The sequence below is a fragment of the Rhodotorula graminis genome (assembly GCF_001329695.1).
Source record: "Rhodotorula graminis WP1 unplaced genomic scaffold RHOBAscaffold_21, whole genome shotgun sequence".
Classification (NCBI taxonomy): domain Eukaryota; kingdom Fungi; phylum Basidiomycota; class Microbotryomycetes; order Sporidiobolales; family Sporidiobolaceae; genus Rhodotorula; species Rhodotorula graminis.
In genome coordinates, this window is record NW_017264948.1 from 135 (window position 1) to 14,112 (window position 13,978).

General features: G+C 67.0%; 3 protein-coding genes across 3 annotated transcripts; 2 read left to right on the forward strand and 1 right to left on the reverse strand.

Annotated features, from left to right (window-relative positions):
- Positions 1–487: 487 nt before the first annotated feature.
- RHOBADRAFT_40308 (uncharacterized protein) lies at positions 488–3,555 on the reverse strand (the record flags this gene model as incomplete). Its single annotated transcript, XM_018413702.1, has 4 exons — positions 488–955; positions 1,048–1,455; positions 1,501–1,764; positions 1,840–3,555. 4 exons carry the CDS (start codon positions 3,553–3,555, stop codon positions 488–490), a joined length of 2,856 nt encoding a protein of 951 aa, XP_018267543.1.
- Positions 3,556–8,567: 5,012 nt separating this feature from the next.
- RHOBADRAFT_32460 (uncharacterized protein) lies at positions 8,568–11,045 on the forward strand (the record flags this gene model as incomplete). Its single annotated transcript, XM_018413030.1, has 11 exons — positions 8,568–8,611; positions 8,681–8,715; positions 8,913–9,316; positions 9,393–9,478; positions 9,562–9,863; positions 9,932–9,950; positions 10,022–10,086; positions 10,165–10,247; positions 10,318–10,445; positions 10,524–10,730; positions 10,823–11,045. 11 exons carry the CDS (start codon positions 8,568–8,570, stop codon positions 11,043–11,045), a joined length of 1,596 nt encoding a protein of 531 aa, XP_018267544.1.
- A 428-nt stretch (positions 11,046–11,473) lies between these two features.
- Positions 11,474–13,839, forward strand: RHOBADRAFT_32461 (uncharacterized protein; the record flags this gene model as incomplete). Its single annotated transcript, XM_018413031.1, has 7 exons — positions 11,474–11,495; positions 11,811–12,499; positions 12,581–13,034; positions 13,125–13,415; positions 13,486–13,554; positions 13,638–13,654; positions 13,720–13,839. 7 exons carry the CDS (start codon positions 11,474–11,476, stop codon positions 13,837–13,839), a joined length of 1,662 nt encoding a protein of 553 aa, XP_018267545.1.
- Between the last annotated feature and the right edge of the window lie 139 nt (positions 13,840–13,978).

The window sequence follows — 13,978 nt, forward strand, 5'->3', positions numbered from 1 at the left end:
TTCTCGACTTGCCCTTACAGCTCGCTGTCGTACGCCAACGCTGCCTCTCTCGACTCTGACACGCTCGATTCGACCGCACACGTCAAACTGGGGAGCGCTCTCGCTCAAACTCGGTACTCTGGCCGCCTGCTCCTCGTCGCAGGCGTTCTCGCAGAAGGGGCGCGACGGGCAAAGCCGGCTCTCGATGCGAGCCCTCGAGCAAAGGATGCGCAAGCTGCTGACAAGTGCGAACAGGGAGGGAAGAGCGGGGGGAAGAGGGGTATCACAAAGCGGGGTACAACTACAGCGGTGGACGGAGATGCAGAGGGCGAAGGAGGATGGGCGAGGGGTGGCGCCTTTTCTATGAGGAGCAACAGGGAGTAGGAGCCGAGGGGATAAATGAAGAAGGTGGCAGTCACGAAATGGCAGCTGGACGAGGTGGGGTGCGCGACAAGGGCGAGAGGAGGGCCCATCGGTCGGCGATTCTGCGACGACGACGCAGAGCGAGTCAGTCGGCGACGCCCTCGGTAGGGACGAGAAGAACGAGGAAGTGGGGCGCACAGTTGAAGAAGTAGGAGCTGTCGCGCACGCGCGTGAGGTCAAAGTCGCCTTTGCCGGGCGCCGGCGGGAGGACGGCGGCGAGCGAGACGAGCTTCGAGTCGGTGCGGTTCGACGTCTTGCCGCGCCACAGCTCGTCGAACCCGGTCTCGTCGTCGTCGGTCGACTTCCACGGCGAAGCGCGACCGAAAGACGAGGGCGGCGCCGAGTCGAGCGACGCGCGCTTGACCTCGTGCGACTGGGCGAACAGCGACAGGCCGGCCGGCCCGTCCTCGGCCTCGAGCTCCGAGATGACGTCCATGGCGGCCTCGTCCGGGTTGACCTTGTCGTTGACGGGCGCGTTCGCCTCGGGGTCGCGCAAGAGGCCGGGCGGGATCTTCGAGACGGGGACGACGTGGCCGGCGTAGCGGTCGACGAACTGCAGGGGACAGTGTCGACGTCAGTACAAGAGGCGAGGAAGAGGAGAGAGAGGGAGAGAGGAGGGGGAGAAAAAGAGAGGGAGAGACGCACCTCCTGGCGAAGGCGGCCGAGGATGTCCTGCGAGTGGAGCTCGACGAACGTGTCGCGCAGGATGGTCGACATCTCGTCGACGTCGGCGGCGTGCGTCCAGTACGAGTCGTGCACCGACGCGAACGCGATCTTGTCCTTGCACGCGAGGGCCGTCATCATCATGTGGGTCGCGTCGAGCGAGTGGATAAAGTTGGGCGGGAACGCCGTCGCCTGGGCGCGAGCGTCGACCTCGGCAGGGATGGACGGGTCGACGATAAAGACGGTCTGGAGCGCCGTCTGGACCTGCCGCTTTTTGGGCTTGCGGTACGGCTGCACGACGGGGAGCCCGAGCGGCGTCGTCCAGATGACGCTCGTCATCTGCTCCTTGGGGATGCGCGAGCGCTTGAGCGCCGGCGCAGCACGTGGCGCCTTGTCCTTGTCGTCGTTGGCGCCCTCGGTCGACGCCTTGCGCACCCGCTTGGGCGCTTCCTCCTGGAGGGCGGCGTGGATGCGCTGCGGCGGGATCGACTTGGCGATGAGGCGGGCGCAGCGGTTGAGCCACGTCTGGATGCCCGTCGCGCCCTTGAAGATGTCGCCGATCGAGTCGAGCACGAGGCGGCCGAGGTAGAGCGAACAGGTGTACAGGTGCTCGGCGGGGATGTCGCCGCGGTCCTTGAGCTGGCGCTGGATCTGGTTCTTGGCGCCGATGAACGTGACGCCGTACACGGTCGTCATGACCTGCAGGGACGAGGCGCCGTGTCAGGACGAGGGGCGAGAAAGGGCGGGAAAGAGGGGGACGGGGGCAGGACGCACCGTCTGCTTGACGACCTTCCTCGTGACGCGACCCTTGAGGAGGACCGCCTCCTGGACGTTGCGCTCGGCGTCGCGCTCGATGAGGACGTTGACCATGTTGGCGACGCCCGAGTAGACGTCGGCCGGGCGGTCGCCGATGTCGAGGTTGACCTGGTGCGCGCCCTTGAAGTCGCCGCCGAGCGCGGCATAGTGCTGCAGGCCGTTGCACGTGCCGTCCTGGTGAACAGGGAGCGCGCTCTCGAACTTGGTCGGGTCCTCGGACCGCAGGGCGGCGGCGAGCTCGAAACAGGTCGCGAGGCACTGCCACGGGTCGTCGGCCTTGAGCCACCACCGGCTGCCGTCGAGGGGCTTGTCGGCCGAGTCGAACACGTCGTCGAGGTGCTGGTCGGTGAACGCCTCGCGCTCGTCGAAGCTCGCCTTGTCGAAGCCGGTCAGGTTGGCGAGGTGGATCTTGAGCCACCGCAGGCCGCGCTCGCCGAGCGGCTTGGCCTCGCCGAACTTGAGCAGGCCTCGGCTCATGTCGTCGCCGATGTGCGACAGGTTGGGCGGGATCGGGTACGCGCGACCGCGAAAGTCGAGGTTGTGCGGGAAGTAGAACTTCTCGTCGACGAACGCGCGCGCGATCTCGAGCTTGTAGCTCAGGTCGCACCGGTTCGAGTGGGCCGAGCGACGGGCCTGGAGCGCCTGGCGGATGCGGTGCCGGTAGTTGTCGCGCGCGCGCGGGTCCTTGTCGACGTTGTCGGGCACCTCGGCGGCGAGCGGCTCGACGAGCGAGTCCTTGGCCGGGATGTCGGCGACGGCCTCGCCCGAGTTCCACACGGTCGACACGACGTCGAACACCTTAGTGTTGATCTGCCACGGGACCGAGCCGAGGGCGTCGAGGCCGGTAAAGATGTTGTCGAGCGTGTCGTTGTCGGACGCCTGCTGGAGGTACTGGAGCTGCTCGTCCGAGTCCTTGATGCGCATCATCTGGGTCGAGTGGAGCAGGTAGCTCCCGCTGTTGTAGCTGAGCCACGGCTTGGGCTTGACGAGCATCGGGAGGAACCGCGGGTGGAGCGTGATGCGGAGCGGGTCCTTGTCCATGCGCTCGCTGACGGCCGAGTTGACCTTGATGATGCCGAGCTTGAGGCCGCGCACGTACTGGTACGCGTGCGAGAACGCCGGCTGGACCTCGCTCAGGATCTCGCCCGTCTCGGGGTGCTTGACGGTGCGCTCGACCTTGGCGACGTCCATGAGGGCCGTGACGAGGATGCTGCCGACCTTGGCGCGGATCGTCTGGGTCCACGCCGGGCGCCACGTCGTGTCGCCCTCGCGCTCGCGCTTCGACAGCTCGCGGCGCCACAGGATGCCGAGCGACTCCTCGGCGCTGCGGCTCTGGATGCGGCCGTCGGGGCCGACCGTGCCCTCCGAGATGCGGTCGATCTCGTGCTGGAGCTGCTTGTTCGAGTAGCCCTCCTTGAGGGCCTCGGCGTGGTACTCGTTCTCGATGGCGCGGCCGATGGTGAGGATGGCGCGCGCCGCCTTCATGCCGCCGCTGACGCCCTCGCTGCCGCACAGGCGCATGAGCTCGACGATCGTGATGAGGGCCATCTTGTCGGGCGACAGGAGGCGCATGAACGGCTCGATGTCGGCGTCCTTGCCCCACGGCGAGCCCTTGCCCGACTCGCACGACGCCTCGAACAGGGCGCGCTCAAAGTGCTTGAGCCAGTCGAACATGATCGACTGCAGCCAGTTGGACTGGAGGCCGCGCTCCTTGTCCTTGCCGACGCGGGCGAGCTCCTCCATCTCGTGGATGTACAGCTGGCGGGCGGCGTCGTACGACGACTCCTCGAGGAGGCGCTGGCGCTGCGTGCGCGAGATCTCGGTGACCGAGCCGGGCATCGACAAAGTGAGGAGGTTGGTGCGCAGCGTCTGGAGCGACATGTTGACGTCCGACTTCTGCGAGGCGAGGAAAAGGCCGAGTCAGTGCGTGTGCCCGACGAGCTCGAGGCGGTAACGTCGGCGAGGGGAGGGATCGAGAAGAGGGAGTGGGCGAAGAAGAGGAAGAGGGGGACGGCGAGGGAGAGGAACAGAGAGGGAATGAGGGCGAGAAAGAGGAAGAGGGACGCACGGGGCTGATGACCGGGTCGAGCTCTGCGACGACCGAGCGCGCCTTCTGCTCCTGCTCGCGGCCCTCGCGGATGCGGTCGACGTCGGCCTTGACCTCGTCGAGCACGCGGTCCCACTCGTCCCAGCTCTCGCGGCCGCGGCCCGTCGCCCGGAACGCGTCGAGGACCTGGTCGCGCGACACGCTGCCGAGGTAGCTCGGGAGCTCGATGTCGAACACGGTGTCGCGCATGACGTCCTGGAGCTCGATGCCGGTCTGGCGAAGGATCGACAGGACGTAGGTGATGGGGCGGCACACGCGGTCCGGGTCGGTGAGGGACGACGGGTTGTAGATGTCGGGGCCGAGGGCGGTGAGGCCCTTGAGCATGACGGCAAGGACGCCGGCGTCGATGGCGCCGTTGACGCCGCGGCGGGCGCGCTTGGTGTGCGGGTCGACGATGTCCCACTGGACGCCGAACAGCGAGTCGAAGTAGGCCCAGACCTTGGCGACGAACCGCATCGTGTTGCGGTGCTGCGAGACGCTCGTCTTGCGCTCGCCCGTGCCGAGCGTGCCCGACGGGAGGCCGAGGCCGTCGTAGCCGGCCGTGAGGCTCTGGGCCGACAGCGGGAGGTACGGCGGCTGGATGGCGCGGACGAAGTAGGCCTTGAGGAAGTCGGCGTGGACGCGGGGCGGGAGGAGCATCGACAGGGAGCCGATCTCGCCGCCGCGGACCCAGTTGGCGCGGATGCGCTTGGCGACGTCCTCGGCGCGGTTCAGGTCGCCGCTCGCGAGGCACGCGTTGAGGACGGCGAGCTGCTCCTGGGCGCCCGGGATCTGGTGGCCGAGCGTGACGCCCGACGCGAGGGTCGAGCCGGCCGTCGTGTGGATGGTCGTGTCGGCCGGGTCGACGTCGGCGGGGAGCGGCGGCGGCATGGGCGGAAGGGGAGGGACGGTGTACAGGGCGTGGCGGGCGCGCTCGAGGTGCGGCGGCAGGTCATCGCCCGAGCGAGACGGTGTCGCTGCTGCCGCCGCGGACGAGGCGTGTCGTGTCGGTGCCCGCCAGAGGGAACGGGCGAACGGGAGCCGACAGGACGAGGACGAGAGGCGGAGCTGGGTGCGCAACATGGCGGCGCTCGGGGGAGGGACGGCGGTCGACGGCGAGAGCTGGTCTGTGGACAGTGCAGGCAGTCAGTACGGGTCTCCTGCGACGGTGAGGGTCCCGCCTGCGCGCATCGTCGAACCCGCTCGGCGGTCATCGGGGGCACCGCCTCCAAGGTCGACAGCCGACAGCCTCGCCGTGCGGCGCGCCTGCACTGCCGCACTCTGGCCCCCGTACGCCTTGCCCTGCCCCGCCTGAGCCGTCCCCGTGCAGAGTGCGGTCGAGTTGAGCCGGCCCCGCACCCGCTCAAAGCTCAGGTGTTTGCTCTGGCGCAGGACCGACTCGAGAGCGGGGACGACGGCGGGTGGGGGAAGTGCTGGGCTCACCTTGACGGTAGTACAGGCGTGCCGGGCTTGATCAGGGACGTGGACGAGGCTCGTCGGCGGTGGCGGTGTTGGTCCGGCTCGTCGGGCTCTGCTGCGCGCTCGGCGGACGAAGCGCGACCTTCGGCGAGACTGTAGGGGCAGACGGGTGACCCGAGAGCTGCGAGTCGGTCGGTCTCGCGCAGTAGCGGCGTGCGGGACGAGCACAGACCCGCGTCCGCTTGTCGTCTCTCTGCTCGACCAAGTCCAACTCGCCGCACTCACATCGGCTCCCTTTGCTAGGGTCAAGCTCTCCTCTTGCACTCGATACTCTGACAGACGAGGTCGTGCGCCCAGAAAAAAAGAACCCGCGCTGCTCGTCGTCGGTCCCTCGCGCGCTCGCGGTCGCACAACGTCAATCTCGACGCACTTGCACATGCACGACGGCGAGAGGCGAGAAGAGAAGAGGGCTCTGCGTAAAATTACAGACGAGACAAGGGGTACGGCGACGAGTGTGACAAGGGGGGACGACAGGAGGGCGAGGCGAGGGCAGACGACGTGCGCTCACACCTTGAAGATGAGGATGAGGATGACGAGAAGCACGATGAGGGCGACGATGAGGCCTGTGCTGCCCGTCGCCCTGGCCCGCTGCGTGAATTGGTCGAGCCGGCCGCTCGCTCGCCGCAGGTTCGACCCGGTGCGATCCAGCGCCTCGTCCGTGTCGTCGAGCAGCGACGAGTGCAGCTCGAGCTCCTCGGCGACACGCAGTGACAGTGCGTGCTGGCGCGAGATGGCCGACGACAGCGAGTCGAGCTGCGTGTCCTGGTCTGCGCGCGCGAGGGTGGGAAGGGGCCGAGCGGGAGCAGGGGACGAGGACGGGGTGCAAGGTCAGCGACGTTCGACAGAGACAGAGCAGACAAAATAATGAGACGCAGACGCACCTTCGAGCATGCGCTTCTGCATCTGCAGGACCTGGGCGTTGGCGCGGTCCATCTCGTCCTCGTCCTCCTCCATCTGGGCGAGGTCTCGTCGGTCGTCGTGCACCGGGATCGCCACGTGCGGGCTCGCCTGCGCCGATCGAGGCGCCAGTCTGCGCGGGTGCTCGAGGTGAGCCACACCGTGGGCGCGGCGTGAGAAGGAAAGGGTCGGACGTACTCGTCCCGGTCGTCGCCCTCGTCCCCGGCTTCTCGCTCGTCGTCCGTCTCGACGAGCCTGCCCGTTCGCCCCTGCTCCTCCTCAGTGCGCAGCCGCTCCTCGACACGCACGCCGAGCGGCTCGACGAGCGCGACGATGCGGCCCCACTGGCCGCGCAGGCCGACGAGGACGTCGTGGCTCGTCTGCCCCTCGCTCTCGAGGGCGTTGATGCCGCGCGCCAGCCGCGCGAGGTTGCCCTGGATAGTCGAGCTGAGGTGGGCGGGCGCGGCGAGGTCGAGCTGGTGCAGGCGGGTGAGCTCGAGGGTTCGAGAGAGCGTCTGGGTCGACAGGGACGACAGGCTCGAGGGCGTGGGCGCAGGGGCGTGCGGCGGTGGTACCATGGCCGGAGCTGAGCGTGCGCGCAGCGAGCAGTCGGTGCGCGCCTTGTTAGTTGCAGGAGGAGGCGGTCGGCGATGGGCTCGTCGTCGTCGGCGGCGAGAGCGGGGCCAGGTCTCGGATTTTTCGCCAGCGAGTGGTCGCTCACCGGCTCTTGAGCTTGAGCTAGCAGTCGGCTTGTCAGAGCTACGACAGCCCGTGATTGCTATGAGAGACCCTGCCGCAAGACGTTCGAGGCGAAAGTGTGTTGTGCGCAAGCCGCACGGGCCGCCTCGAAGGTCACTCGGCACCGCGACTGGACCTGCGCCTCAAGTCGATCCTTTTGTATGTACGAGCGCTCGGTCGACGACGGCAGTCCGCCCGGGCTAAAGAAGTCCGTGCGGCCCTACCTGGTGGGCCACCGACGACCGCCACGTCTGTCGCGCTTGTTGGTCGCCCGGCTCTCTCTCTCTCTCTCTCCTCCTTCCTCTGCTCCTGCTCGTCCGTGTCGAGTGGCCGGCGCACCGCGCTCGAGGCCGGCTCTGCTGCCGTCGGGTGAGTCGCCACATCGACAAACGAGGCCCGAGCCCCGCCTCGCACGCCCGTGCACGGCGCCCCGCCCTCGTCACGCCTTCCTCCCCCAACCCGTCCTCCGCCTTCGCACCCACCCTCCCCGGCCGTCCCCCTCGTTCCCCGCGTTTCTTCGCCCGCCGCCGCATGCGACGGTCCGTGCGAGGTTCGAGCCCAACGCCGCGTCGTCGTCGTCGTCGTCGCACCGCTGCGCACCCACCTTTGTCCTCGTACCCCCGCTCAGACTCGGCTTCACGCCCACGAGCCGATGCTGTCGCGCGCCCACGAGCGCGAAGGACAGCGCCCACGCTGCCGAGCGCGCACTCGCACCCCACTGCTCGCTGTGGGCGCGAGCCGGCGCCGCGTGCGTGCGGCCACCGATTCGAGCCGCTCTTCTTCGCGGCGAGAAGCTTCTCGGACGAGCCGCAAAAGCGGCGCAGGCTGCGCCACTGCGGGGTGCGCACAATTCGGAAAGCGGCGGCGTCGCGGAGCCGCAGCCTTCGCAGCTTCGGCCTCCGCATGCGCTGCTCGCCGTGTGTCCCGCGGCTCGGGCTCGACGCTGCACATGAAGCGACGAGCTCCTGAGCTGCTGGCTCGCTGCGACGCGTGCGAGCTGCAGGGTGCACAGACCTTCTCAGCTTCTCGACGGACGTGCGCCGGGCGAGTGCCTGGTGGCGGAAAGTGGTTGCCCCGTCACTCAGAGTCTAACTTAGCTCGATCTGGCGAGATCTGAGACTCGAGATGCGGGGTGCGGATTCCGGTCGCCGAGCTTTGTGGGCGCGTTTTGGGGGGACGAGGTGCGCGCGCGAGGGGCCGAGCGCGCCTCCGCGCAACTCGCCCGCCTCGGTTGCTCGCTGTGCATCGATTCTCCCTCTGTCGAGCTCCACGCGCCCCCGCCCCGGCTCTCCTTCCTTCTCCACCCAACCCTCTCTCCTCCCTTCGTCGCCCCCTCCCACCCCTCGCAGAGCCGCGACTCGTCCAGGCCTCGCTCAACTTTCGAGTTCCAGCCTCTCGCTCCATCGCCGCCACTTGCACCTCGCCCAGCACCGGTCCTCGTCTCTCTTTCCCTCGCTCCACCACCCTGCAAAAACACCCGCCCACCATGTCGGCTGGACCCGCTCCCTCGAAGGCGATGGCGATCATCATGTGCGTCCTCGCCCTCTCCCTCTCGCGCGCGCCGTGCAACAGCGACTGAACTCCCTCTGGCGCATGCAGGTCGTGCTTCGCCGCCTTTGGTGGCTTCCTTTACGGTGCGTCCACCCTTTCCACTCGTTCGACGCGCTGCGGAGGAAGGAGGAGCGTGGGGGACGCGAGGGCCACCTCGAGTCGCTCGCCTGGGTGGCTCTGGCCGCTTCTGCGTGCTCTCGGCGGTCCTGTGCGGCTCTCGGATGCGCAGCAGGGACATGCAGGGCCGCGAACGCGAGCTGACCGACTCGTCGTCGTGCAGGCTACGACACGGGCAACATCTCGGGCGTCAAGGAGATGCCCTACTTCCTCGAGCTCTTCGGAGACGCTACCGGCAACCCCGACAAGCCCTTCGCCCTCCCATCCGGCCGCGACTCGCTCATCACCTCGATCCTGTCGGCCGGCACGTTCGTCGGCGCCCTCCTCGCGTACCCGGTCGGCGACTTCCTCGGCCGTCGCTACGGCATCATGGCCTTCCTCGTCCTGTTCACCATCGGCGTCGCGTGCCAGACTGGCGGCACCACCCTCCCGACGTTCGTCGTCGGCCGCGTCTTTGCCGGTCTCGGCGTCGGCGGCACGTCGTGCCTCGTCCCCATGTACCAGAGCGAGTGCGCGCCCAAGGCCATCCGCGGCGCCATCGTCGGCGCGTACCAGTGGATGATCACTGTACGTCTCTCTCTCTCGCTCAGTCCAGTCGGCCTCGCGGCGGCGAACGAGGCGCTGACGACCCCCCTCGCCGCAGATCGGTCTCCTCATCGCCGCCGTCGTCGTCGACCAGACCAAGACGCGCAACGACCTCGGCTCGTACGCCATCCCCATCGGCATCCAGTGCGTCCCCCTCTCTCTCTGTCGAGCGGCCGAGACGAGCAAGAGATGCACAAACTGACCCCGCTCGTGCCCCCTCCTCGCAGGTTCGCGTGGGCCCTCATCCTTGCCACCGGTCTCGCCCTCCTCCCCGAGTCGCCCCGCTTCCTCATTGCTGCCGGCAAGGACGAGGCCGCACAGCGCTCGCTCGCCCGCATCCTCGCCGCCGACCCCGACTCGGACGTCGTCGCGTCCGAGTACGCCGAGATCGCCGCCTCGGTCCACCACGTTCGCTCGCTCGGCTCGACGACGTACCTCGACTGCTTCAAGAACACGAACCGCAACCGCCTGCGCACGTTCATCGGTATCGCGCTCCAGGCGCTCCAGCAGCTCGTCGGCATCAACTTTAGTGCGTCCTCGCTCCGTCCTTCCCGCCCGTTCCTGCGTGCGACACTGACTTGCCCTCTCCCTGCGCAGTCTTCTACTACGGCACGACGTGAGCTTCAACCTGTTCCTCTTGCGCCTCTCGAGCGTTCGGCTCACCTTCCCTCTCCTCGCGACCAACAGCTTCTTCCAGAACTCGGGCATCAACAACCCGTTCCTGATCACGATCGCCACCAATGTCGTCAACGGTCCGTCACGAGCTCTTCCCGCCCTCTGTGCTCGCGCGAAGCCTGTCTTCTGACCCCTTGTCCTCCCCCTGCCCGCAGTCGGTGCCACCGTCCCGGGTCTCTGGCTCACCGACAAGGCCGGCCGTCGCACCATGCTCCTCGTCGGCGCTGTCGGCATGGCTGTACGTCCTCTTGTTCTCGCGCTCGTCCAACGTGTCGGGCCGTTCTGACCTCTCGATCCTCGTCTCGCAGGTCTGCCACTTCATCGTCGCCATCATCGGCACCGCGCTCCCGCAGTCGAACGAGGCCGGCCAGAAGGTCCTCATTGCCTTCGTGTGCATATTCATTGCATTCTTCGCTGCCACCTGGGGCCCGATCGCGTGCGTCGCCGTCTCCCTCCTCCTCCCTCACTCTCTCGTCCCGGGACTGACCTCTCCCCTTGCCTCTCTCTCTCACAGCTGGGTCGTCACCGGTGAGATCTACCCGACTGCGACTCGCGGCAAGCAGATGTCGATGTCGACCGCGTCCAACTGGCTGTTCAACTTTGGCATCGGCTACGCGACGCCGTACATGGTCGACGACAAGCCCGGCTCGGCCGGCCTCGGCTCCAAGGTCTTCTTCATCTGGGGCGGCGTCTCGGTCCTCGCCGCCTTCTTCGTCTTCTTGTACGTCTCCCTTTTCTTCCCTCGTCGACGGCTCCGACTTTCCCCCTCCTCACCCGCCGCGCACCTCAACTGACCCTGTGCCCGTCCTGCAGCTTCGTCCCCGAGACCAAGGGCCTCTCGCTCGAGCAGGTCGACATCCTGTTCCGCGCCAACGTCAACGCCGCTCGCTCGGGCAAGATCCGCCGCGAGATCCTCGAGTCGAACACGCACGACTCGGACACGGACGCGTACAAGACGGCTTTCAAGGAGGGTGGCGCCAAGAACCACGGCACGACCGAGATGAACGAGGACGCCAAGATGAGGGATCTGGCGTGAGCAAACCTCGGCTCACCAGCATCCCTGGCCTCGTCGTTTTTCCCTCCCGGCCCTTTCTCGCCTTCTCTCCCCTCCCTGCCTTTCACCCTTCCGTGTCATTACGTACCCTCTCTTTAGACCCACGCCTCTCGTCGAAGAGGCCCTGCATCCTTCGTAGATCGTCTCGCTCGTGCACTCGCATCGGCTTTGCCGAGCCACTCTCTTCCTTTCGGTCTGCGCCGGGTCGATTCGAGAGCAAGGCTGTTCGTCAAGCTCTTGAGAAATTCGCCAGTGCGAGAGCGAGTCAGAGCAAGCGAACGAAAGGTGGATCAAGTCGCCGAGAGAGGACGAAGGCGACCCCGCACGAGGGCGACCGACGACGACCGACGACGACGAGCCGCCTCGCTGCAGTCCCTCACCCTCGCCTCGACCTCGTACTCGCACTCGACATGTCTGGCAAGCTCGCAACCGGTGAGTCTCGCTCGCCCACCTTGCCCTCGACCCTCAGCACCCAGTTCCCTCGTCGTCTCCTCCCCACCGCCTCATCGACGGTTCGGCCACCTTCGGTCGTCCAACTCGACGTACACGGCTCGCCTGTGCCCCTGGCCGGGCTTAGCAGATTGATGGGGCAGTCTCTTGGGCTCGTGACGGCGGCAGCGGCTCGTGCGGCGGGACGAGCGAGGAGCGTTCACTCGCCCGCGGCAGATGACGGAGATGCAGCTGGATCGCACTGCAGGTCGGGCGCCGTGACCTGATCAGCGGACTGACCGGCGCACCCGTTCGCAGACTACCCCTCGTGGGCCAAGCTCCAGCAGCTCTACGACTCAGAGCACACCAAGCTCGTGCTCAAGGACCTCTTCAACCAGGACCCGGAGCGCTTCGCCAAGTTCTCGCGCACGTACGACTCGCCCAACAAGGACGTGCACCTTCTCGTCGACTTTTCCAAGAACCTCATCAACGACGACGTCTTCTCGACCCTGGTCCAGCTCGCCAAGGAGGGCGGCGTCGAGCAGGCGCGCGACGACATGTTCGCCGGCAAGCACATCAACACGTCCGAGGACCGCGCCGTCCTTCACGTCGCTCTGCGCAACGTCGGCGGCGAGTTCAAGATCGACGAGGCCGGCGCCGACGAGGTCCAGGGCGTCCTCGACCACATGGCCGACTTTGCGACCAAGGTCCGCTCGGGCGAGTGGAAGGGCTACACGGGCAAGGCGATCGACACCATCGTCAACATCGGCATCGGTGGCTCGGACCTCGGCCCCGTCATGGTCACCGAGGCGCTCAAGCCGTACGGCAAGGAGGGCCTCACGTGCCACTTCGTCTCGAACGTCGACGGCACCCACATTGCCGAGATCACCAAGGCGTGCAACCCCGAGACGACCCTGTTCATCGTCGCGTCCAAGACGTTTACGACCCAGGAGACGATCACCAACGCCGAGAGCGCGCGCGAGTGGTTCCTCAAGTCGGCGACCGACGTGCGTCCCCTCCCTCCTTTCCCTCTCTCTCCCACTCGCTCCTACAGCCAGGCACTGACTCGTCTCTTCCCCCTCGAGCAGAAGGCGCACATCGCCAAGCACTTTGTGGCCCTGTCGACCAACACCAAGGCCGTCACCGAGTTCGGCATCGACGCCGGCAACATGTTCAAGTTTTGGGACTGGGTCGGCGGCCGCTACTCGCTGTGGTCGGCCATCGGCCTGCCCATCATGCTCTTCATCGGGCCCGAGAACTTCCAGGAGCTCCTCGCCGGCGCGCACGAGATGGACAAGCACTTCCGCGACACCAAGCTCGAGGACAACCTCCCCGTCATCCTCGCGCTCGTCGGCCTGTGGTACAACGACTTCTACGGCGCGCAGACCCACGCGCTCCTCCCGTACGACCAGTACATGCACAAGTTCGCCGACTACTTCCAGCAGGGCGACATGGAGTCGAACGGCAAGTTCGTCACCAAGGACGGCCGCCGCGTCTCGTACCAGACGGGCCCGATCATCTGGGGCCAGTCGGGCACCAACGGTGCGTCTCTCGCGTCCCCCTGTTCTGCGAGCGCGCGAGCGAGCGAGCGAGCGACGGCCCTGACCATCACCTCGACTTCCCCTCGCGCAGGCCAGCACGCCTTCTACCAGCTCATCCACCAGGGCACCAAGCTCATCCCCGCCGACTTCCTCGCGCCGGTCGAGTCGCAGAACCCCATCCGCGACAACCTGCACCACAAGATCCTGCTTTCGAACTTCTTCGCCCAGCCCGAGGCGCTCGCGTTCGGCAAGGACGAGGAGACGGTCCGCAAGGAGCTCGGCGCCGATGCCGACAACGAGGCGCTCCGCAAGAGCAAGGTGTTCGAGGGCAACCGCCCGACCAACTCGATCCTGTTCCAGAAGCTCACGCCGAGGACCCTCGGTCCGTCCCCTCCTCCCTCTCTTGCCGCTCGGGCCGTCTCCTGACGCCGTCTCGCGTGTGCTCGTCGCAGGTTCGCTCATCGTCATGTACGAGCACAAGATCTTCGTGCAGGGCTGCATCTGGGGCATCAACTCGTTCGGTGAGCCCTCGTTCCGTCTTTCGTTTTCCTCCCTCGGCTCGCGAAGCCTGACTCTTCTTTCTCTCCCCGTTCCTCTCTCCAAGACCAGATGGGCGTAGAAGCGAGTCTTCTTCCCTCTAGAGCGCCAACGACGGTCGACTGACCCCTCGGTTCGTGCGCCCGCAGCTCGGCAAGCAGCTCGCCAAGAGCATCCTCGGCCAGCTCGACAGCGCCGACAAGGTCGTCGACCACGACTCGTCGACGACGGGCCTCATCAAGCACTGGCAGACTCGCGCTGCGCTCTGAGCGCGAGCGCGCAGAAAATGGACGAGCGCAGGCCCGAGGAACGAGAGCCGACCTGGGCACGGACCTCTTTCCTTCTCTCGTGCGCGAGTCGACGTTGTAGAAAAGGCGCAATGGCAGTCTCTCTCTCTCTCTCTGTCGT